A 25,367-nucleotide genomic window follows, 5' to 3' on the forward strand; every position below is an offset into this window, starting at 1 on the left:
CCGTGTTAAACATCATCACACTTCTAGTTGATTCCTCGTATTTCCTAACAAACCTAAGCTGAGATGGTCTAATGGTATCCACATTTACCCATGCTTTATAAGAACTGAGTAGTGATTCTTCTTTCTCAGTAGCTAGCTAGCTCACTTGCTAACTCACTCAAGAATATTTAGCAGAGTCTGGTTGACTATAACCACGTGCATGATGTTAGCCTTATTTCCGTTTATTTTCCATCGTCCATAAAACACTTGCAATTCTCTCAGCGCAGGACTGAAGAGCAGCCATGGCAGCAAGACATGAACACAACAATGGATATGTCCTCGAGACATCAACAGGCAGTTAAAACACCGCAAAAATATTGATAAAACGGAAGGCAGACACTAACAAGATATTTGAACTCTGCAAGATACCACCAGGACTTCAATAAGGTATTTAATATCAGAATAAACATCAGCGGTAAGTCTGCAGAGCTTAGATAAGCAGTTTGAGACATTATCTCAGTGCTGCCAGGTGACATGAGCGCTAAAACACCGTTAGTTATATGGGTGGCAGGTGATTTTAAGCAACTGACTCAGATTTTGTTTTTTTTAATAACTCTTTGTCTTCTTAATCAATAACAATATATATATATACAACAAATTTTTGATTGTCGATACCTAGTAGAATGTTTTGCCTGAAGTTCTGAGCTTGAGCTTGAGGCTCTGTATTTTTTTGTTCAGTTTTCATTGCTTGCATGTTGTTTTATCCAAATACATGTTAAACTTACTGAATCCTTATGTTTTGAAGCAGAACATTAAACTTAATCAGCATAAAGAAGGATGAAAACTTGATAATTCCCTCAACTAAACGGAACTGCAATACAAGACTTCCGTGGGAAGAGATACTGTAGTCGCCGTTCTTCATCTTGACGGCAAAGACAACAAGGCACACAAATCGAGAAAAACATTTATATTTATAGAATATTTATGTTCTACATTTAACATATTTGCTAGAGTTTATTTCAGACTACTAATTTTAAAATAACAGGCCACTTGCAGTGTGTAAAGTCAGTAAGGTTAAATGAAAAGTGCACCAGGACACAATTATCTCTTTAAAGTTAACTGTTACTGCTACATTAGAAATGAAGAAACATCAAAATATTGTGTGCTATTTGTACATTTACTTTAATACATATATGTTTGTGTGAGAGTGTTTGTGTCTCTCGTGTCTGCACCATACGCGCGCTTGAGCGTGTGTGTATGAGAGAGAGAGAGTGTAAAATGTCGGAGGGAAGAAAGTTTGTCACATTACCGTTCTTTTATGTTGTGCAGGTACGTATCCCGGGGGTTGAATGGAGTCAGAAACCACGAGAGGGCACTATACTGAACGATGAGATCTGATGCTCACAGAAGCAGTCTGTGTGAAATGCTCGTCACACAGCCGGTCACACAGCCGGTCACACAGCCCCACGTTTGACACTCCATGTGCTCACTGGCTGTGAGCTGTGGCTCCTGTGGACTTTACCGCCCTCACAGACTGGAGTCACAAACAACAGGTAGGGCCTAGAAACCTTCCACAAAGGCTGCTGAAGCAAGTGAGCAAAAGTCTTTACCTTGGAAAACTGACCAGCAAATACTTTCGTCTTGCAGGGTACAATCTTCTTGTACTTAGTTCTTAGTCTCCTAAGTTATTTATTTATAACCACACTTTACCGACAGTAATGATGTACTGTCCATGCGTTACCCACTTTACACTTGTTGTCTTAACTGCGCAGTTCACTCCTGACCGCCAGGACACAGCTACCATTCATCTGCATCAGACACTGACCACAGGGTGCTGAGGCCGGAGTGACTGGCTCATTCTCGGCGTTACGATAATCCTGCATCTGTCCCCTCGCCCTGCATCGAGAGGGGAAGGAAGGGAGGTTCTGGTCACATGGCCCCCTGTCCCACACCTCTCCATCCACCGGCGACATTGGACAGCGAGGGCTGGGGGTCGCAGGGGGTTTGAGAGCTGCATGTTAAAACAATATTGAACGTGACAAATAGAAGACACTTTGACTTCAGTGGCTGGGCAGTAAGTTATGTAATTCTTTCGAGATTTAACTTGATTCTAATATCTGCATGTCTGAATATCTACATGGTTGTGTGTCTGTGTTGTTGCATATGTATTTCTATGTGGTTGTATGGTTCTTTCTCCCCACTTTGCGCTCTTGTGTGTGATGTGTGCGTGCGTGCATGCGCCCACAATCAAGCATGCTTGTGTTTTAAGTTCAAACTGTCTCAGTGTGTACTTGTGTGCACGCACCTTCAGCCGGAGTTCACGGCCCGCCACAGGGACAATATCTCTTGAGTCCATCAGAGGGCAGGACAAATAAGCCCTGACGTCACTGGACCAAAGCCCGCGCCTTGCCAGTTCTGTGTTGATCGCAGATTCTTGTGGGCAAAACACACAGAATAAGAAGCCTGCAGTTGTCTCTCCTTCCTGTCCATGAACTGACAGCACAGACGAGAGTGAGACAGAAAGAGAGAACGAGAGAGGGAGAAGGGATGGGGTCAGAGAGAGAGAGAGAGGAGAGAAAGAGGGGAGGAGAGAGGTATTAGGAAAGGGATGTTGACGACGTTGTGAAGATGGTTCGCTACATTCCACTCGGCCTGGTGTTCAGCTGAGACACTCAAACATAGTGGATTGTAGTAAGCATCTGTTGTACTCATCGTATGTAACACTGGCCTCATCTTCTTGCATTGAGCAATGTTTGATCATATATATTGCACTGAAGCGGCTGTCAGTTGCATGCAGATGAGATTAAGTATTTAGTTCTGTGGCTACTCTCGTTAATCAACATTCGATAAGTTTGGAGATTGTTACTTATCGCTCTTTATATTTGTTGAAATCAGGGAAGAAGAAAGAAAGTGGGAAAATGAGACCTAAAGAGTTCGACAACCAGTCACTCGACATAGGACATGAAGACATAGCTGGCCTGCCAGGCTCAGACAAATCGTATGCAAGCCACCCTTTAGCAAGGCAACTGGTCCGTCACCCCGCTGCAGGCACGCCGGAGACGGTGTTTGAGGAGCATAGTACTGACTAATGGTTAAATGGCAGAGTGCAGGGTAATGGACGTTGTCCTACTAAAAAAGAAAATAAATGGATGATGATCAGAGTGTCAGGTGATAAAGGAAGTCTCGCCCTGCTGCTTATGAAAACATCCAGACCCTCTTATGTCTGAGGACAAGAGAGCTGAGAGAAGACATACGTTCTGGCGTTTTTTAGTAACGCTTCGTCATTGGCTACAGACGTTTCGTGTGCATGCTGTAGCACATGAACGATTGCCTACGCAACGGCAGGTGTGCCAAGTGTATCGTCCGATTGCCGAGCCACCCAGCAGCTGCCTCTGGCCCTTCACCTGGTTTTGGGGCTTGCCGTCCTGCTGCAGGCAGATGTTTGGAGTCATCTTTTTTGGTAAACCATTGGTCTCTTAGTCTTGAAAGAAAATCAGCGTGGACGTGTTTCAGGATGCAACCAAAAAAGCAAACCTCGCTTCCCTCCGCTTTCCCTCCCGCTCCCTCCCTGGCCCCCAGTTTTTTTTATCATTGTGCGTGAGCCTGCAAACAGACAGACAGACAGAGCCCGGGCAGGCTTTATGACCAGCCCGCCAAACACCACGCCAGGCGCTGAAGGACATGCTCGAAAGCAAAAGTCTGTACGAGGAGAGGCCGGGGAGGGGAATGACGAAAACAAAGATGTCTGCACCAGAAGGGAATTGGGTGTAATTACAAACTGCTTCGACGCGTGAAACTGATCAAATTCGCCACACAACCTTTTGTTTCTTCAACCTTGAGAAGATCAGAGCCGTGCGCGGAGCGGAAGTGGCGCTATCGTCACGTGACAGACATCCTTGGTGGCACGCACCGGCACCGGCAGCTGATGGGTACAAAGGCGCCGCCGTGAGGGTTGAGAGACACCCGGATGGTCTGCTCCCTCATCCTCTACTGAACATATAAATCATTGGTAAAGGCACCTCTTCCAAACAACAAGAGCCTCATTTGGGTCTTTATTATTTCCAAAGCTTAGCTCTTTCTTTGATAAAGATTCCATCTTACTGACAATAGGGGGTAGCCGGGGGCCGGTTGGTCAGTCGTGCTAGGTGGACGCCAACGTCTAGCAGCCAGCTAAACTACTCATATCTGAGGAGCAGTTTAGCTGACTGTTGCCGTAGCATCTAGCTAGAGGCACCCGAGTCCAGACAACTAGTGAGAACAGTCTTCAAACGCATTCTGTCTCATGGTCAGTGAAGTATAGTCCATATACGCGTTCTGGGAGTCAGCAATAATAGTGTCCAGCATGCATCTGTTTTTCCTAGAGACTGTCTCAGACTATCAACGGTTTGATAATACATTATCGTTCATACTTTATGTGGTTCAGCACGTAAGTGCACACACACACACACTTATAGACACGCACTCACAAATACACTTTTTCATTTTGTTGACAAATGGAAGAAAATACATCAACGTCTGATTATTTTACAGCTGCTGCATTCAGCTGTTATTGATGTTCCTAAATCGTTAAACTAAGGATTCTAACAAATAAAAGCGATTGTTGTACAGGAAGCTGAGGATTTGCCTTTTCGTGTGATTAATAACAACGGATCAACCTTTTAACCTGGTTGAATCATTTGAAGAACCTGTGCATATCTGTTTCTACACCAGATGGCGGAACAGATAGCATATTGCTCCTACACATTCACAAGCAAGCACGCACTCTTAATTGCTAGCGTATGCTTAATTTCCTAACATTCAAACTGAAACATTGTGGCAATCCCTAGTGAAGAGCAACCTGTGATCTTCCCAAGAAGTCTTCAGACCGTTCCTTGACATAACATAAAACTCGAACTTTCATTTGCTCTTGCTACAGTTAAGAGTACAAAAAAAAACACACACACAGAGACACAAACACACAGTACTGATTAACATGTCAAAAGTATAATTCAAGGATTTCACGAACATCACTGTTGTAGTGCCGTCTTGAAAGTTGCAGAAACTGATGCCACTACCCGCAAAACCTAGATGCTAGTGACATCTTAGTGACAGTAATGACATGGGAAGCATCTTTAGCCTAGCTGCTTGGTTTGGCGGGAAAGTGCTTCCACTCTGAGCTCATTTCGCACTATGATGGGATTGGGAGGGATAAAAACAGGAGTGTCCGAAGAAACCCCCAACTACCAGGACTACGAAGTGGTGACATGAAGAGAGGGCCCCGAGACAAACTCTGAGTCCAAGATGTAGTGACTAGCGAACGGGGACCTCCTCACTACCGACAACATTCTGCTGGCAAGGTAAAGGCGGCAGCAGTCTTGATAATCTCCACCGATGGCATTTTTTCACAGCTGTGCTGAGAACAGTTGATCTCACCGGCCATCAGGCTGATTAGGCAGCTGACAACATCCTGGCGACCTTGTATTTACTGTAAATAACCGCATCCTGCTCAGTTTTTAGAAAGAGGATGAAGAGTGCGTCTCTGTGGTTAGTAAACACATTTAAATTCAATTGAAATAATCTTTCATCTTGTGACAGATGTAGATTTCAACTATTTCTCAGTGAGGTTTATTAGAAGAAAAAACTTTTACGTTACAGTTCTGAGAAAACATGGAGAACTTAAGGAACAGCAAAACTGGGAGATTTTCCGTTTGGAACCCGCAGCTTCCCCCCCCCCCACCTCAAAGAAAAAACCACACGTATTTAAATATCCTTATTTGAGATTACAAAGGATCACAGATAATTGCTAGGTAAACACAAAGAACATTATTACAACACAAAGGCCCAAGTAGTTTCAAACTTTAAGAAGAAAGAAAAGAAAGGAAAGAAAGTCTTTGCCGTACAAGCTTTGTTTCTCAGGAACTTTGGAAGAGAATGGAGGACGCTGATATTCTGGCGTGACACCTCGGTGAAAGCGTCCTTCACTCAACTTTTACCCAATCTTCCACCCAGGGCCTGCACTCCAGCCACCATTGCCGCTCAAGGTTAACATACTTGTTCATAAAATAAAGACGGGCGTTTGTGTTGAATTTGTATTCAGTTGTCTACTTTAATTTTATAACATGTAGTCTTTCAGGAAATAGTCAAACTCTTCATACAGCCCCTCCCTCCTCCACTCCAAGTCTTTGCTGGAAGGCCATGAGTGCGATGTTCTCTTTTAATGAGATAATCTTTGTCCCGCTCATCAACTCCATTACATGTAGCGAGTTCCTGATGCAGTTAGTAAAAACTCTATGATATTTGAACTACAAAAGGCAGCACAGTTTATTATTTATATAACTATATCATTGAAGTGCTTAAATCTTTTATTAACTCTCCTTTTAGTGAATAAGCTCAAGAACTTTTACTATCTAGCCTGTGGCCAGATGCATAGAACATCGCTAGCCACTAGTTGAATAATAACTCTGACAGTCAGCTAACTGACTGATATTTTATAAAAGCATTTTAGCGGACTTGTAGACATTAGTCATCAGGCTGGTAGTTCAGGATGTGCTGTGCATCTTACATGTCAGCTAGTCACATGGCTAATAATGTTAGTTTCCTTCTGTCTTTAACAAGAAACTCTTCGACTGGTTCGAGTCTCTTCCGCGTTTAGCAAACTTTCTGTATGTTCTTTTGGGCAGATAACAATCCCATTTTTACACGATTATAATAATATTCAGTATCATGACATATCTGGAATATGTATGGTAGATTTTCTACAACATATTACATATACGAGTTGCTAGCCCAAGTGACTTGAAAAGAGGTGGTGTTTTGTCGACTGGTTAATCCTGTGTATTATTCTTATTATTCTTATACGTTAGATTTCATGACCAGATTACCCGGCCAATACAGAAGTGTCAGATTTGGTCTCAACAGCCGGTGAAGTGCAGGATAGTGAGGTCACATCCACATGTAGAGTGTGAATTTTTACAGTCCATCATTCTTGGTGGCAACACTCAGTGGGCTGAAGACACCATCAAGGATCTCTTTACAAATATTTACGACCGTCATAACAGGAAGACGAGCAGAGGGCGCACAGCAGGTTGTAGTCTGATGAGCGGCCAGGACCGCGGGACGTCAAACCTCGCGCTCCATCCCGTTTTCTGAGCTTGAGCACCGAGACGGTTACTGAGATGCCGCCGGGTACTGAGAACGCGCCGTGACGCAAGAGCCCGCACCCTGACCTGCTTTGTCCGCCGGCCTCCAGCGGGTCTCGCATGTCTCTACGCCGAGTCTTTCATCGCAGACGACGATGGCGGCGAAACCAAAAACCTTCACCTTGATCGTCGGCAGCGACCGACACCACTTGTTAAGGTACGCCACGGTCCGCCCCACTTTTGTTTTTGCCACGAGAAACGGGCTATTACTACAGGATGAGAGGCCGGGTGCACTCCAAGACAGGCCGATACGATCGCCAAATGACACGGTAGTCATCCCCACAAAAGACATAGCGCTGGCGCCAGAACCTCTTTGTTATCAGTGGCGGGAGATGTTTTGTTTTATCGTTGCCTTTGGACAGACGGCAACGGGTTAGACTCCAGGTAGGAAAATTTGCCGAAACAGTGGCGTGAAGTTTGGTTGTGATTTTTGTTTTCAAGCGAAACTGTAATTAGATGCTTAGTTGATGTTTGCGTCTGTTTTAAGTGCTGCTTCTTGAGCCAAGTTAAAAAAGAATCCCACTTAGAAAGGGACCATTTTTTGCTATCTACTGCTTTTTCCTAGCTTGTACTCACTTGTTACCGGGCTTCTTTAGAGTCACCACGTCAACCGGAAACGATTATGGCACTGTCCTCTTGTTAAATGACACCCGAGCTCTCAGTTGAGAACTCAAGCCTCTCGTCTCCTTCCTCATTTTGTCTCCCCTCCTTTTCTTATGCACTCCCCTTGATGGTCCGCCTCATTCATTTCTTCCACTTTCATCACTTATCTGACCTACTAAGCGCTTACAAACTAATAGACCAAAGCTTCTAAAATTCTAAGCACTAGTAGTTGACAAAGTACAAGTTCTCGCGTCTAACTAGCGATGTGATTATTTCACAGTTCAAAGGATTGCATGTGTAATATATATATATATAATCTAAGAGAGCTACTCTAACAAAATGTACAAAGTATTTTGCTGTTTAGCTATTTTTGTGCTTGACAGGATGTATAGAAGGGAGGCTGACAAAAAGGAATGAAAGAATAATTATTAACTAATCATCATCATCATCATTTCCGAGGTATGCACCCATACTGGAGTTACCAATACAATAGACGACCCTTGCCTTGTGGCCAGTGTGCTTCACTTTAAAGCTGAAGGTAGTTGGCCCGAGGGTCTGTGACTGGGACAAGAGTTTTACCATCTGACCAGCAGTAATGTGACCTGATTTATGAAGGCGGCTGAACCAAGAGGGTTGTCTTTGCCGTCCTGACACCCAAGACAAGGTCACAGTTCACTGGCCACAACACATGGTGAGTCCCAGGTAAAGTAAACCAACTTCGCGGTGAGCGGGTGTGGAATTGGTATTTTACGCCGAGCCAGCAACTAAGGCTATATCAGGCAAGGCAGCCAGCCTTGTAAGCAAGTTCCAAGAATCTTTACTTTGTCACCCTGTAAAGGGTACTGAGATATTAAAAATATCACACAATATTCACTCAGATGCCACATGCATTGCGGTGAGCGCTCCTTGCGGCAGTTATTAGCGCTTATACAAGGGAGATAATTTTAAACACGCCAAGAAGACATGTGCAATATTTTTTGTCGTGGTTTTGTGGAAGAAATCGAAGTTCAGTGATGATTGCCATTAAATAATACTTTTGTGTGCTATTCTGTCTCATCTCACATGAGTGTTTCAACATTAATGTGTCAACACTAAAAGAATTATGATTCTAATGAAAGACTGAGATAGGTGCATAAATCAGAAAAAAAATATGAGCTTTGTAACCCAGAAACTGACCCGAATTTTAAGCCATTTTCTGGGGCATATAAAAGTAACAAATACACTAAAAGATACTTTAAACAAATACTTATATTCAAATGAGCGCTAAGCACAAAGAATGTTTAATCCTAGCCAAACACTTCTAGACTCCTTCATGGAGCACTTAATGGCAGAAGCAGACTTTTCTGTGTCCCATTGTTTTTGCCATTTGGTCACAGTAACCACATGGTCGGTAAAAATTCAGACAGACTTAGCAGTGTATGTTTATTCAAACTCAGTAACAAATGGCTTTAAGTTAAGATAACTCATAGATGATTTATTTTCATCATTTCCTATTCTTATGTGCTGGCTGATTTGCAAAAGATCTTGTGTTTTCTTTCAACTTGAAGTTCAGTCTTAAATTGAGGAAGAGAAGTCTCACCATTTTGTTCGAAGAGTGAAGTCTGTCATATGAGTCTTGCCTTCAAACTGGATCATGAATTTTCTTACCACTTTATCCATATACAGAATGTGTTTCGTGTTGTCTGAATGATTTCTCTAACGTGTGAATCACATAAAACAGCTGTGTGCCTGGCATGCTGAGACCACCTTTCAGTGAAACATACTGTTGCAAGATCAGAAAGTTTCCAGGTAAGTTTGTTTTTACAATAGCTACAAACCTTCACCCTCAGTTTGTAGACTACCTAACGTGCAATGTAAACAAATGATATTCGATGAAAGGCTGGTACAGAAGACAAGGGTTGTGCTATCAGTCCTGCACGTGTAGGAAGTAGCCCGAACTATAGAAATGTTTACATCCTTCTTCAGCAGATCTTCTCACCTGATCCTCTTTGCACCTATAGGCAAGAAACCATTCTACTGCAAGAGGTGCTACAGTACACCATCTTCATGAAGACAGAAACAAAGAAAGGAAAAAACTAAACATACACTAAAGACAAAGAAAAACAAAACCAAACATAGTAAACTGTAAAACAACTGTTGTAGCTTAACAACCTCTCTCTCAACCTCCTTCCAGTGTTTTTTCTTCCCTTTTACAAGTTCTCATTCTTCGCTACAAAACAGTACAACAGTAATGATCGATGAGACAGTGACTGGAAGCCGAATTTTGCACAATTTAATGTAACAGCTAACACAATCTTCCCCTCAAAAGGACAATAAACTAACAGTAATAACATGCATCTACAGTGCTATTTCACTAGCAAAGCGATCACAGCTGTGCACATTTCTTCGCGATTAAATGTAAAAAATCGCCATGAACCTGGTTGTAGCAAATTTCCGCCAAGAGCTTATTGACAAACACCACTTATAATTCAAAAGAAAGCTAGGTATATAGACAAAGGTCCTTACAATATCTCGTCTTTCGAGGAGCGAAAAAAGACTTTTCTGGACATTTGTAGCGAGAATTAGTTTAGTACAGCTAACTGCGCAACAAACAGTCCTGCCCTCCGTTTCTCGACAATGAGTCGCTTGGGGGCGCTCACGTCTGCTGCCTGCTCCGGAAATGTTGAGATGATTGATTTACCTTTGTATTGACTGTCTTTGATGTGCTTTAGGGACAAGTCAGATCCGTCTGATCAAGAACTCTTGAAACTTACTTGCAGCAGCCACAGCTGGAAGAACAACTGCTCAATACCTTCATACCTTCAGGCATTGTGACAACTTTGAACTTTGCAAATATTGTCAGCTTGTGGAGCTCTCTTGTGTGTAGAGAAATGTGCTTACCTCTGTTATTATCAGTTACTGTCAGTTAGCACAAAAGTTGAAGACCTTTAGCTTTCCTGTCTTGTCTAGTGCTGCATGGTTTTATCAAATCAGGGTGTACTTGGTGGTGACACGACACTGGGGCGAGAGCATCCGTGTGGTGAGAGTTAGGGCTACTGCAGCTGTGTGGTGAGAGCTAGGGCTAGTACAGCTGTGTGGTGAGAGTTAGGGCTAGTACAGCTGTGTGGTGAGAGTTAGGGCTGGTACAGCTGTGTGGTGAGAGTTAGGGCTAGTACAGCTGTGTGGTGAGAGTTAGGGCTAGTACAGCTGTGTGGTGAGAGTTAGGGCTGGTACAGCTGTGTGGTGAGAGTTAGGGCTGGTACAGCTGTGTGGTGAGAGTTAGGGCTGGTACAGCTGTGTGGTGAGAGTTAGGGCTGGTACAGCTGTGTGGTGAGAGTTAGGGCTACTGCAGCTGTGTGGTGAGAGTTAGGGCTGGTACAGCTGTGTGGTGAGAAGTGGGGAGTTAGTACAAACAACTGTACGACTGGAAAAGTGAGTGCACTTGGTGTATGCAAAGCATGAGTAGACTTGAAGGTCGCTAACCTGCGTGGGGTGGTTACTCTAGCGTGTCGGTAACTATAGTGTTTCGTTGAGTGCTGTATGACGTCAGCACGAGCTTCTCAACAAAATAATCTTTGGCTACTGTTGATTTGTTTACATTAATACGCGCGCGCGCACACACACACACGCGTGAATGCGTGTAAAGGCGCACACACGCACACATACACGTTTACACACACATGCTGCATGCAGACACTGTGGAGGAGGGCGAGGCCGTGTGGAGCGGGTGGCAGCAGGTCGCTAACCGGGTTGTCAGCTCGGGTACAGGCGACACGAGCAGCGCGCCCCATGGTGATCAGGTTACTCGGCACGCGCCCTGCCCACCATCGCTAGGCTGTCGTCTGGCAGGTGTGCGCGCTTGTGTGCGTACTTGTGCCTGTATCTGTATGCGGTACGTGCGTGCCAGTCTGTATCTGTGTGGGTTATGTGCGTGCACGGAGTGAAAAACCGCGTTTATCAATATGACCTAACCCAAAATTAAGGCCTAGTATGATTTTCAGGATGCTCCTGATATAAGCTAGTTATGCTCGTAAAGTAGACGGAAAAATGTGTTTTGTCTGTTGAAACACGCGACGGATAGATTGAATTAGAAAGTAATTATATTAAAACAAGACCTGGTCTTATTTCCGGGGAAAAATGGTACTAACATACATAAACAATGGTACAGCATGTACAAACACTGAAAGTCAGCAAGATGTATAAGGCAAGTAGTCTACAAGCCGTTAGATATCTCCAACCTTAATCTCAATGTCGAGAAAGTTATGTCTCAAGAGAACCAGACGTGTTATTTTGCCTTTGTGCACGCCGACAAACCGCAAGATAACGAATCTGCATATACGCCGGCCCGCTGTTGTGGAGTTTGTACTTTGTCGCATAGGAGTAAACACTCAACCCACTCACACACGCGCGCGCACACACATTTCTATTGCTGAACAGTATAAACACATGCACGCAGTAAAAAAATTAATAGCGTAGGAAATCGAAATGTTAAAGTTCATCACCGTTCGCCATAGTCTGTTCACGTGCTCGCGTCAGGTGTGTTACAAGATGGCGGCGACGTAGCAGTGACAGGTGGAGGCGGCGCCGTGTTCCTAATGAGACCCTCGCCATCCCTCCCACCCACACTTCTTATCTCCGGCCGTCGCGTTTCGGATGATAAACTTGCTAAAGAAGTTTCTGGTATTGTTCAGGCATAATACAACGTTTAGGAATCATCCAGCATATTACATTTACATAATGACATGACTTCCTTCCCGAGACTTTAATTTTGTAGTCATCTTACGGCCAGTGAGCAAATAGCTACTTCACAGATAGGAGCATTCCCTTATTTCCGTGCACAGGGAAATTTTATTTAGAGGTACTAGGAATAAGAGGACAGCAGAAGAGGGCAAAAAGCAGAAAATAAAAATATTTTCCTCTCGTTCATTTTCTTTTTTTCAGAGCCTTTTGTCTGAAATATATGGGCCTTCGTCCGTGGCTCAAAACGGAAAATCTCTAGAGCAGATGGAAGAATAAAGAAAGAAACACATACGCACCTACACAAATACAAACTGCTAGCCTCCTTTCTTTCAAGAAATTTATTCTGTATTATCGTATCACTGCAAGGTTGACCCCGCCTTAGTGTTAATATACTTTATCATTGTAAAAGAAAATTATAAATAAAAGTAGTGAGGTATTAAAGATGCCATTATCAAGCTTACTGAATTGGTCTCTTTGCCATCAGTGCCATCAACCCAACTGCTATACAACATACACTGATTGCTGAACACGTTTTGCTCTGATAAAACCATATTCAACATCACTTCCTCTAAGTATGCCCACATATATACCAATCTTCGTTAACATCCTATCCACGCAAGTTAATTTAAGCATTTGTTCCTTTTTCGCTAGTGATGTCTGATACGAAAATACAATTTAAGTATCGCTTTCTTTGTTCAAAAGACACTGGGAATAGGAAAAAAATCTGTAGTACGAATGTATCAATTCGTTAATGAAGCACTGGAAATAAGGAAAAGTTGTTATGTATCAATTTATTTAGCAGTTCAAAGACCTTTTTCCATAGATCACTCTTATTTTTCTAATGGAATTTTATCATTTACTAATGAGCATAGTGTTTTTGACAGCAAGTTCGCAAAATGTGATTTCTCACTGATGAAAGACTTTGCCTTGGATTGCATTTTAGCTATGCATAGGCTGATCATTGAAATTCTGGTTAACTGCATTGATAGGTTTCTTCCTGTCCGTGTACATGTTTGTGTTTTATAGAAATTGAGAGATCGTCTGGTTATTGAGCATACGGCTTGTGTTAAGTGCATCACCAAATGAATTTTCTGTTATTAATACTACTTTTATTATTGGCCAGAAGCCTACATCTGCACCAATAAGGTTATAGATATATTTACCTCAGTGTTTGAGAGTTGTCATGATCAATGAAGGAACAAGAAAACTAATACATACAGGAATACTTATTTATAAAGTCATGTTCCTTTGAAATGATGAATACAGATGAAATAAAATCACCATTCCCCCACAAAACAAAAGATTCACACCAGAAACAGTTCGTCGCAAGCAGTCATGAAGTCACATGAGAAAAACGCCATCATATATTGATATTGAGATGTATATATTTGATATCTATATCTACAATTTAAGCTACTGGATTTCCATCAGCCAGGTAAGACCGAGAAGTTGTACCAGCCTGCTCCCGACACCACTGCAGTGGCCCCACCATCAACATGGACGGCACATTACTCTCAAGTATTTGGGAAGCACCTCGAGGATTAGCAAGGTGTGGAGACTTAGCAACAAGGCACTAACTAAATCAACACAACATCAAACTTTCCGCAAAACTAAAAATATACAAACCCGTTGTCCTTACTTCTCTCCTCTACGGCTGTGAAACCTGGACTCTATACTTTCAAGCATCTTAAGCATCGGAAAACTTCCACATGCGAACCCTTTGCTCCATCCTTGGCATTCAATGCAGGATAAAGTTATGAGCCTGGAAGTCCTGGAGAGGGCAGACTGTACAACATCACCGCCATACTCCTCAAAGCTTAACTATTTTGTAACACTGTAAATCTCTGCAAGCTACCCAACATTCAGTCTGCAATTTAAAAGTATAATTTTATTTAAGCGACTTAGCATATATTTTAGCCGTCGTGAAAATGCTTTGTTGTTGTTGGTTAGTGATTAATGCCATGCTAAAAGAGAGGCATTTTATTAGGGCAAATATTTCTTTGATGATTTCTATTCTTAATTTATTATATTGTTCTTATTAACATGCTTTACTTCACAAGCTTAATCAAAGCTAGCAGTTTAAAATGTCATCTAATTTTCATTTTCTAATCAACAGTTATATATTAACAGTAGATTTTCTATGCTAGCTATGTCACTGACATATTATGTAAATAAATTTCTGTGAGTTTACTCTCCAATAGAGGAAAAAAAAACCAACCCAAGACTATTTTAGGTAAACTTGTCGTCAATGATCAAAACTTAAAAGAACTGTTGTTTTGTTTGGTTTTACTGTGTTCCGTTCTTTTTTTCTTTATTATTCTAAGATGTACTCTACCCTATCATTTCCTCTTGTGCTACTGTTCACGTGTGACTGGAGACAGGATGCTCACTGAGTTGTGATCGCCCTTCTTCCCCCTCCTACCCACACGAGGACATTGCACACATGCACGCATACTGACGTGCACACCTATGTGACAAATATTTTTGCAGAAACACGAATAAATATATAGTATTGTAAATGGTTACATTATATAAATATTGTTCATATTTTATAATTATTGTTCACGTAACAAAGTATAGTACTAATTTTATCTTTAAATTATTTATTTTAGTTATAGCCAAATGTAGGCACTATTTTACACCAATGAGAATGACCATTGTAAAACTTTTTTAAAATAAAGAACTAGTTACTGCGATTGTTTATTAGGCGAAATTGCTGTTTTGTGAAAATTGCGTGGTTTACTGTACCTAAGCAATAGGTGTTTACGATCTCTTGCTGGCTGGAAATAGTCTGCCACAGCCGGGAACACACACAAACACACTTTTTCATACGCACAACAGATTTAGAAAAGGAACCTGACTGTATAACTAACAATACAACGAATGTGAATGAAGGCAAGTGGCATTGGGCGGTAGGTGGGGGAGATAAACGACAGTGCAAGGTATGTGGGTAAAGGACAGTGCACTCGCTTCCTACACTTGACAAGAAAGGGAGAGACTAACAAAGGTATTCATTGATGTGATTTCATCAGTTTTGCATTTCAGACACCGTTGGCGTCTATTCGCTAATCTGTAAAAAACTTTTTTTAAAATGGTGGTCTTCATTCTTGACAAAGACCTTGACGGCGACCCTCTTTGCCCCACAAGCTTGTGTTGTATGGCCGGGCGTCCTGCCCTCTAGAGAGAAAGAAGAAAGCAGATTGTGGCATCTCTTGCTAGAGACCATCGCAGCGTGCTTTGTATTTGATGGGAGATAACTGAGTGACAGGAAAAGGCAAGGGATGCAATGCTGACATGCTCCATTGACCGAACATAGACTATCTGAACAGCGGAAAGAGCATTGTGGAGAGAGATGTCCGGTTCGGAACAGACCATTAATTCTGCTCAAGGTCTCTGCGCTCAACAGCCTTTCACACCGCGTGCGGCTCTCTTTCAATTAGCGCCGTCACATTCGACTGGCGTTTGATTTTTGTGTTTACCTGCTTGGTCATCGCCAGTGCTTGAACAAGTAGGCTGCATTCACACACACTTGAAATGTTTGACTACACGTGAAGTATATACGTGAAATGTTTGACTACACGACAAGTATATGAATACACTTTAAATAATGTCTATCGGGCCGTTAAGTTTACAGCCCTGGAACAAAGGTCTAGTTCAAGTCCTTAGACCACGTGACAGGTGTACCCCATCCACTGCTCCCCTGGAAACATCCGCGTCAGCTTGCTGGAGCAGTTCCGTGAGCATTGAATGTCAGAGCCATAAGTAACTGATACTGTTAGCATGCAGCACTTGACTATATGGCTATCAGAAACTGTAGTCGCTGTAGACACTATCCCTGTTAATATATTTCATGTTTAAATATTGCGAACAAGGGTCTGTTTGTCTATCTTATTCTGTCAACGCTCTGAATACCTTGCTAGAAAAGTCAGTCACTAAAGATCAGTCAAACTCCGTGCAACTCCTTTCATATCATCAACATCTCATCTAATCGCAACATCTCTGTGCACGATTAATTAAGTCATCACCCGAAGTATCACAGAAATCCGGTAAAACATCAGCGAGAACGTGAATTTACAGTCAAAACTAAACAGTTCATAGCAGTATAGAGGACATCCAAATCATAAAGGATGAAAAATATATTTGGGAGAGAAATAAAAGTAAGAAAGAAGAAAACAAAAAGAATAAAAGAAAACAGATGACAAAAGACAAGTGATTAAACAGTGTTTTGGAAAAGAATCAAGACACGATAAAACTGTTTTTTCCAACGGGTGTCCTGGATAATAGGAACTGTGTTCACATTGGTAGACAAGGAGGTGTGGACAATAATGAACATATTACCAATCAACCAAATGAGAGTCTTGGTATTATGCTCTATAGCTCCACTTGTCAAAGGTGTATTGGTTAGAAAGTTGACTGCCAGGTTTCCCGTAGTCCCACGGCACTATTTTAAACTGAGACATGGCAAACAACTCACACGTGTTTCACAACAATGTGAACATTCTGCTGCAGCACACCATATGGTGTAATTTATTTTAAAATACCTAGCCGGATTTGTTTTCATCGATGCATAAGATTCTTTTGTGTTCTGTCAGCAGATGTCAAAGTATATAACAGTAGTTATAGTGTACACAGAACTACATCTATCATTGCAACCTTAGCAACATAGGTGTATGTAAGTAAATTCTGTCCGTACATAATAAATTTAAAATTAAACTTTTAAATAACAGTGAAAATTGATTCATACGTAATCAGCGGACCGTGTAGGAAGCGTTGGATCGCTTTTGTCTAACCATTGCTAACTTGATACAGTCCACACAAGAGTACTTGGATGTCTTAGTCTTCTAACACTTTCAAACTTTCTTGCCTGTTATAGTGTATTATGTCTAACAATTACTCATGTGATATAAATATTTCTAGGTAACTAATCTGGATTTGTAAATGTTTACACGTTAAATTAAGTTATGTAAAATATTTCTCATGAGTAACTTTGTGCTTAGCACTATTCTCCCTTTTGTAAACTCTTACTCGTCTTTTGGAGTTGTTAATGTAAGACTTTCATTGCTAGACAGTGAACTATATCTGATCAATCTTTAGCTGATGATACTCAGATGTATACCAACTGTTCTTCTTCTCAACCACACACTGCTGGAAGTTAAATTTATTCTCTAGAAAATAACTTGCAGCATAAACATCTTGCACTGGAGCAATGGAAGTTTTATTTCCATTAAAATAACAAAATAATAATTTAAGCAAATTAAAGTGTGCATTATCGCTTCAACGATAAGTTTCGTCAAGCTATTTTATTTCTTTTACTCTAAAAAGACGTGAAAAGTCTGTAGAGGATACAGGAGACATTTAAGTATGCTACATAGGAGACCGAAACGTAAACAAGCGAATGATAAACAATCAGCCAGGAAAGACAAGCGACTATGACAGTGACACACTTCTATTTAAGTACGCCACGACATAGAAATATACAATTGGCCACGACAAACAGTAATGTAGGTAATGACACACTACCAGTAATGTATGCAAGGATACCCCGCCATTAGTGTAGGAGGCGAAACACTGAGAGTAATGACACAGTGACACACCGCCAGCAATGTAGACAGTGACACACCGCCAGTAATGTAGACAGTGACACACTGCCAGTAATGTAGACAGTGACACACTGCCAGTAATGTAGATTGTGACACACCGCCAGCAATGTAGACAGTGACACACCGCCAGTAATGTAGACAGTGACACACCGCCAGCAATGTAGACAATGACACACCGCCAGTAATGTAAACAGTTACACACCGCCAGTAATGTAGACAGTGACACACCGCCAGTAATGACACAGTGACACACTGCCAGTAATGTAGACAATGACACACCGCCAGCAATGTAGACAGTGACACACCTCCAGTAATGTAGACAGTGACACACCGCCAGTAATGTAGACAATGACACACCTCCAGCAATGTAGACAATGACACACCGCCAGCAATGTAGACAGTGACACACCGCCAGTAATGTAGACAATGACACACCTCCAGCAATGTAGACAATGACACACCTCCAGCAATGTAGACAATGACACACCGCCAGTAATGTAGACAATGACACACCTCCAGCAATGTAGACAATGACACACCGCCAGTAATGTAGACAGTGACACACCTCCAGCAATGTAGACAATGACACACCTCCAGCAATGTAGACAATGACACACTGCCAGTAATGTAGACAATGACACACCGCCAACAATGTAGGCTCGGTGGTCTTCAGTTTGTGCTGATGCACACTTCTCTGTTCCACGAAAACCAAATAAAGTAGCACTGATCGTTTTAAAACTACAAAAGTTGCTAAGGAAGGAGTAGAACGAGGAAAAGACAGCGGGCCAAGGGGAGATCAGCGTCTACTGGAGGCACATACCAAAAGGGGAAGTCACCTTCTTGTACTCACCAGAACGAAAAGGAGCGACTTACATTTTTATTGTATGTGTCTAAAATAGTTTGTTAATTATGCTTCCTGCAACATTAAAATTGTAACTAGCATCATCTCCACATTTACAATGATTGACTGGAGTGACAATTATTTGTTCTTATTATTAAGCTAATTTCGCTACCTAAATGTAAGAAAACGGTCAAATAAAGCAATGCTGCTATACGAGCACCTTCTTGGATTATCAAAAATTGGATTTAAAATGAGTGATTTTCGTGGAATTGATGAGAACTCTACAGAAAGAGGCAACACTGCGCTAGCAAATTCTAAATACAAAATGGTGAGCGTTGGCCGTGTTTTTACAGTTGCTCCTTTCGCAATATTTCAGGAAATTTTCAGCAAACAGGACCGTGTCACCCTTGTGGTAGAGAATGAATTAGATGGGTGGACTGGAAAAAGAGAGAGGAAAGAGTTGTGAGTAGCAGACGACAGCGGAGGAGACGGACGACGTGAAGGAGGAGACAACAGCGGAGGCGACAGACTTGCTGGACGTGGCTTCATGGCCGTAGTCTCTCCGATCGGTACGCCGCGGCCTGTCTCCTCCATCTGCCCCCTCTCCTCCCCCCAATGTCCTTGAGCTATGCAACAGGAGCCTGGATGAGGTCCAATCGGAAAGTAATCAAAGTGACACAGCCTGCTGCGCACCAGCTTTGTCTCTACCGGCCACCTTCCCTCCTCGCTGTGCATCTGCAGGAACTGGCTTCATCGATAAGCCGCGAGTCTCACACTGTAGTCACAATAACACGCAGGTGAAAAGCTGATAAATCTGAAGTTACTCTAATTGATAACCCTAAAGGTAATCTAGCTGATAATTCTGAAGGTACACTAACTCCTACACGTGAAGGTACTCACTGTTCAGTGTTAGATGGCGGGTGGGGAGAGAGGAGGGTCATGCGGGACTTGTGGTGAAAGTTTCGGTGATTCGATGTTAAACCACAATTTTTTTTATGTTAAGTTTTAGATAAACAAGTATAATTTATTTTAGAAAAACTGCTGTATTTTCTTTAGACAAACTAAATTATTTGGACTTTAAAAAACCAAGGGTCCTCCAAGCGCCATGTTAATACTTATAACATCGTTTGCGGGACGCACAAAGTTATCTACTTAAAAATTAACTCGAAACAACTGTATGGAGTCTGTAAAATATGTGTTTGTGACTAAAAGGTTCCTAGAGGAGACAGAGTATATGGTAATAAAACTTTTCTCCTAAAGCACAATTTTCTATTTGTGGTTGTGCAGTGAAATTACATTAATAATCATAATCATAATCATAATCATAATCGTGACTAGTATACACGATCGAGGAGTTCATGGCTTTTACAAAGTGTCTAGTACTTACCACACAGACAAGCGTTCACACAAAATCAAAAACTAAAACTAGCTTTTAACCAGCCAATGCAATTTCATTTGCCCATCCTTTAAAAAAATCCATGAAAAGATAATGTTGGACGCGTGTACGCTGAAGTGTACACTAAGGTAAACAGTGTATTTTATTTAATTTTATTAGCCGATAAGGTCGAAGAACTCTACGTGTATCAGCCGATATCAAACGGGAAATAGGTTGGTGAAGATCACATGCATGCACAATTCTCCAGGATTACTTTCAGCAAACTAAATCAATTAGAGTATTAGTCTGCACCGAAAGCATATTTGTTTAGAGACACAAACCTACTTGTTTAGACAAAAGAGCGCATTTACTTACTCGTACACTAATGTTTATATTTAGACTAGTGGGTTTTTTTCTTACAAAGTACGAAGAGTTTGTTTAAAGGAAGGATTTTTTTCCAGATAAACTAGCATGTTTGTTGAGACAAAGTATTTTGGTGCGGAGCGGACAGCAGCACCAATGGCCTCGTTCTGGCTTCATACAGGGGATGGTTGGCCAGAAACCGCGGGCCCTCCAGTACCGCTGGGAGAAGTGGATCAACAGGCGGAAGTGCATTCAGTTGGAAAGAGATGCCGAGAAGCCCATAGAAACCCAACAACTGGCTGGACCTTGAACAAGGCCACTTGCTTGTAAACGCGCGCCGTTTGACGGCGACTGCCGGATGCGGCTGCTGCAGCAGGCAGAGACATCCCCCCCCACCTCACCTCCTTCCAGCGCGATAGCAATTCAACTGGCGGCTGGCAGTGCTGACACAACCGGCAAAGATTTCAAACTAGTCTGTCAGCAAGCTAGAGAAAGTACAAAGAAGAGAACCATCCCACAAACAGTCTTACACTTATGTGAGGATGAGAACGGCACCCACAGCGACAACAACGATGGAGGTGATAGCCGTTCTCTTTCTACTGCTGCTGTTGTTGGTGGCAGTAGTATTAGTTGATGACTCTGTGGAGTCAAACAAGTGTTTGAAACAAAATTTTAAAAATAGAAACCACCTGTAAGTCAAAGGTGTAGTTAGGAATTGAAGATTTTGAAATGATGCTTGTCACTTTTTGTGCCTCTTGAAAGAAAAACAGTGAAACCTTTACTCATCGCACTAAAGAGTGCAAGTGTGAATGGGTGCGAGTGGGGGTAGTGGTGTCACTGTTAATTTATTCAGCAAATTAACCCTCCACGCCTCGGGTGTGCACGCGCTGCAGCCGTGTGGCGCTCGCCGCCGCCTCCTTTGTTCTCGCTTAGCGTGAGGGAAGAGTTCGGGGTGCTGGTCCAGGGGGACACTAAGCGCTACTCAGCATCAGGCAGATTCTTTTATAATCAAGCAAAACAGTTATATATCAAAAACATTATTTATACATTACTGAACAATTTCTTCAGGTTAGTCAAAAGTGACCCGTACCTTTGCCGGTCTGTCAACAGTATAAGTACAAGGCTGCATGAAAATACTATTTATATTTTTAAACCCGTACCTGTGCCGGTTCGTTAACAGTCCAAGTTTGTATGAAGATACTATTAACAATATTTAAACTTGATGATATATCTAGTTAGGTACTTCTAGATAATTGTAGTTTTAAGTCAGTCTTACTAGCTGAAGGTTAATGGGATGTGAACACAACTATATACTCTCTTGTGCAGCAGCTTCCCTTCGCTTCCTTGGTCTATGTGGCTTTGTTTGTACATAACATCTATATTACCTATATTATAGGCTTTACGACATTCAAGATATTTGATACATTAAGGATAAAACAGTGGACGATGTGTGATAGTGTAAATGCAGGTTTAGACTTACTGCATAACGAAAATGGAAGAGGGAATGAGAAGAAAAAAGCAAAAAGGACTAAAGAGGCAGGGAGAAAAGGAAAGAAAGATGAAGAAATAGTGAGCAGAGTGAGAGAAGGAAGGAGAGATGTAGTTGTGGTAAGTAGGGTGTCTGTCATTGAGGTAGACGGAAGAGGTGTAGAAAAAAGATGGAGAAGAGATGAAGGAAGACAAAGGCTATGTGGATCGAGAAGATAACAAGCAACATTAACTGATATTCAGTAGACAGCTGGTGACGATAACTGATGTTTAGTAGAGTTCGTGGACAACAACTGATGACTGAATGGATGGAATTTGGATGAAAGAACATGAATAGTTTCGTGAAAGTGTGGCAGTGCAAATGCATGTATGACACATTGTGGTAGCGCACCGCTGTCATGACATTTTGGTGTAATCTAGATAGTTGTAGGGCATATTGTGTTGATATAAACACCTGTATGACACGTGATGTTGATACCTTATGACACCTTGTGTTAGTATATACACCTTATGACACCTTGTGTTCGAGTAAACACTTTATGACACCTTGTGTTAGAGTAAACACTTTATGACACCTTGTGTTAGTATATACACCTTATGACACCTTGTGTTAGTATATACACCTTATGACACCTTGTGTAGAGTAAACACTTTATGACACCTTGTGTCAGTATATACACTTCATGACACCTTGTGTCAGTATATACACTTCACGACACCGTGTGTTGGTGTAAATATCTCCAAGACACTGTGGGCGAGACTGAGGACAGTTATGTAGGTGGAGAAGACAGAGACACAACAGACAAGAGAGAGGTGACAAACAATGGAGGTCAGCGGTCAGTGCTCAATACTCACGTGCTGACGTCACCAACAGTCTGCCCGGTCTCATTGTATCACGTGACAGGTCTGGCTTACCTTCAGCCTCTCGCGCACTGAATGACGTCATTAGACAAACCTCGGACATGCACTGCAGGTGAGTGAGGTCGTGAGGCAGATCAGGGGCAGACAGTTCAGTGAGGTTGTGAGGAAGACAGCTAATTGTCTGGTCCCCGTAGCCCCGCACCTTACATCGTTTTTCGTCTGGGATGAGGGTTGGTTTTAGCCACGAGAAGCCTCCACCATGCTGGGCGACTTCAGGGTGATTTTGTGCACAGAAACACTAATGGTGGGCTGGAGGCTGACATAAGTGGAGAGAAAGAGAGTATATAGTCTGTTGTTCTCTCCAGATTCCCAATGTCTCACCTGTCCGTGGCGCAGGCCCCATAATGACAGACGGCGTCGCCTTCTCTCAGTGCTGTCTTGTCCCGGCACCAAGGAGCAGAGCGAAACATTTCTTCCACAAAACACATTTTGGCGCCTGCAGCTCGACTCTTGAAAGAATCTCGTTTTATTGATATCGTTTTGATTACGCTGACCTACCAGTTTATTTTACTTACATGACTTCACCTGTTGGAAGTTCGTCTTATTACGGTACCTAGGCTGTTTGAATTTTATCGAACATTGCTAAGCCCTTGACAGTTGGGTCTTGACCATCGATTCATCGTGTGAGTGTTGCTGCCAAACAGACTCAGATCCACATACGTACAGTAATCAGAACGTCAGGGCCGGCTGGCCGGACACGCTAACCCCCGTGTCGAACGAGTAAGAGCAGGGTATTTGACTCCGGTCACCATGAAGACACTCAGGCACATCACCTTGTCGCAGGTAACGAGCAGGTAGCTGTGGAGACACGGAGGACTGGGACGCCAGGTAGGACCCGAGGCGCTGAAACTGGGCGTCACTCGTAGCAGGCGACACGTTGAGTTACGCGGCGACTCTCAGCTTTAACTTCCGCAGGGAGCAGAGAACATTGATCTACAGGGTGGCAACATGCGGTCACAGTGATCAGTCATCGCCCTCGTCTACCTCTAGCTCGATATTGCCCTTCTTAAGTCATTCATTCTTTCACTCGCTTGCTCTCTTAACGCATAATTGAAAGTTGTACCCTTTATTTGGAAAATAATAGTGTTATTGAAATAAAATCCAAACAAAACAAAAACTCTAGTCACTTCTGTTTGTGTCAGGGTAGAGGACTGAGGACACACAGGCGCTCACGTGCAGCATGTGTGTAAATTGCGGCATGTTGCGCGACATTGTTGTGGATGTTCCAGGCTGCCAGCAACATTTCCTACTCCATGCAGCTACAGGCAGAAGAGACAATCGAACACCAGATCCAACGAAATGCGCTCTGGAACTGCGCTTTTACGGAACTGGAGTGAAACAGACGGCAGTTCCGGTACCAGCTACCCGGCACTAACCTCTCTCTGCCAGAAGCTTCCAATCTGTCCATCATGCTCAGTCACCGCCATGGGGTGTGGCATCCGTGTGTGTGGGCGTGGCTTGTAATGGAGAGGCGGAGTAGAGGATTGCAAGGCCGGGAGGTTGATTGCTGATTGCGCTGCTGTATTGATGAGTGCGAGGCCCCCGGGTGTCAAACGGAGGGCAGCGGAAGGCTCGCGCCGCGCGCAGGTTTATCGCCGCACCGCGCGCAACGGCATGCTTAAGATGCATCCTGCGCAATAAACTGGCAGACCTGTCAGCGGCCCATTGCGCGACCAGGGAAAAAGGCAATGGACATGCCACATATAAAACCCTCTAGGCCACTCACTCCCCATCCCCCCTACGCTCAGCAGCTAAGCAACATTTTGTTTATATTGCAGGAAAATACAATCTGCTCCCATGAACAGCGGCGTGAGACGAGAAACAGTTACAACCCCCTACCTCACCCCCCCCTTCCAGCGCCCCCACCCACCCACAAGCCCCCCCCCCCGAAGCCCTCGGTTTCAGACGCTAGGAAGCAGGTGATGCTAGCAGCGTGTGCGCTGGGCACTGTCCACACTGAGCCACTCACTTCACAGTCACGGAACTTAACTTTTTTTAAACAGCGTTTTTTTTTCTCTTTTTTTCCATTGTGAGACTTAAGGGGCATGAGGCAGGGAATTCTCCAGTCTTTGTGTGGTGCTTTATGTGTATGTGTCATGAGAATCGTCTGTGTGATTGTGTACCTGAGTTTCATAAATTATTAAATATTATAAATATTTTAAATTAGTATAAATTACAAATGTTGTAAATAAAGCAAAGTGTGTCTCAATGTGTGTTGTGTGTGCGCGGGTGTGTGTTTGACAGAGAGAAAGAGAGTTTGAGTGAGGTTACAATGTAAATCCCTGTCATTTGTCTGATCC

At 42.7% G+C, this 25,367-nt stretch overlaps 1 protein-coding gene and 1 long non-coding RNA gene across 8 annotated transcripts in view; one reads left to right on the forward strand and one right to left on the reverse strand.

Annotated features, from left to right (window-relative positions):
- Positions 1 to 4,623, forward strand: part of LOC112575962 — a 32,794-nt gene extending 28,171 nt beyond the window's left edge. For 3 of the 7 annotated variants that reach the window (XR_003101711.1, XR_003101707.1, XR_003101710.1), the window contains 4 exons: positions 262 to 426; positions 1,309 to 1,532; positions 1,752 to 2,053; positions 2,875 to 4,609. This is a non-coding gene — a long non-coding RNA (uncharacterized LOC112575962). Of the gene's footprint in view, positions 1 to 261; positions 427 to 1,308; positions 1,533 to 1,751; positions 2,054 to 2,874 lie in introns of all 7 variants that reach the window. The other 4 variants (XR_003101712.1, XR_003101709.1, XR_003101708.1 and 1 more) reach the window with 3 other exon arrangements.
- Positions 1 to 23,852, reverse strand: part of LOC112575951 (nuclear receptor subfamily 5 group A member 2-like) — a 74,197-nt gene extending 50,345 nt beyond the window's left edge. Inside the window, exon 1 of the mRNA XM_025258113.1 lies at positions 23,002 to 23,852. Within this exon, the coding sequence (XP_025113898.1) occupies positions 23,002 to 23,110 (109 nt within the window). The 5' untranslated portion in view covers positions 23,111 to 23,852. The remainder of the gene's footprint in view (positions 1 to 23,001) is intronic.
- Positions 23,853 to 25,367: the final 1,515 nt, after the last annotated feature.

This window comes from Pomacea canaliculata, linkage group LG11 (assembly GCF_003073045.1).
Source record: "Pomacea canaliculata isolate SZHN2017 linkage group LG11, ASM307304v1, whole genome shotgun sequence".
Lineage (NCBI taxonomy): Eukaryota > Metazoa > Mollusca > Gastropoda > Architaenioglossa > Ampullariidae > Pomacea > Pomacea canaliculata.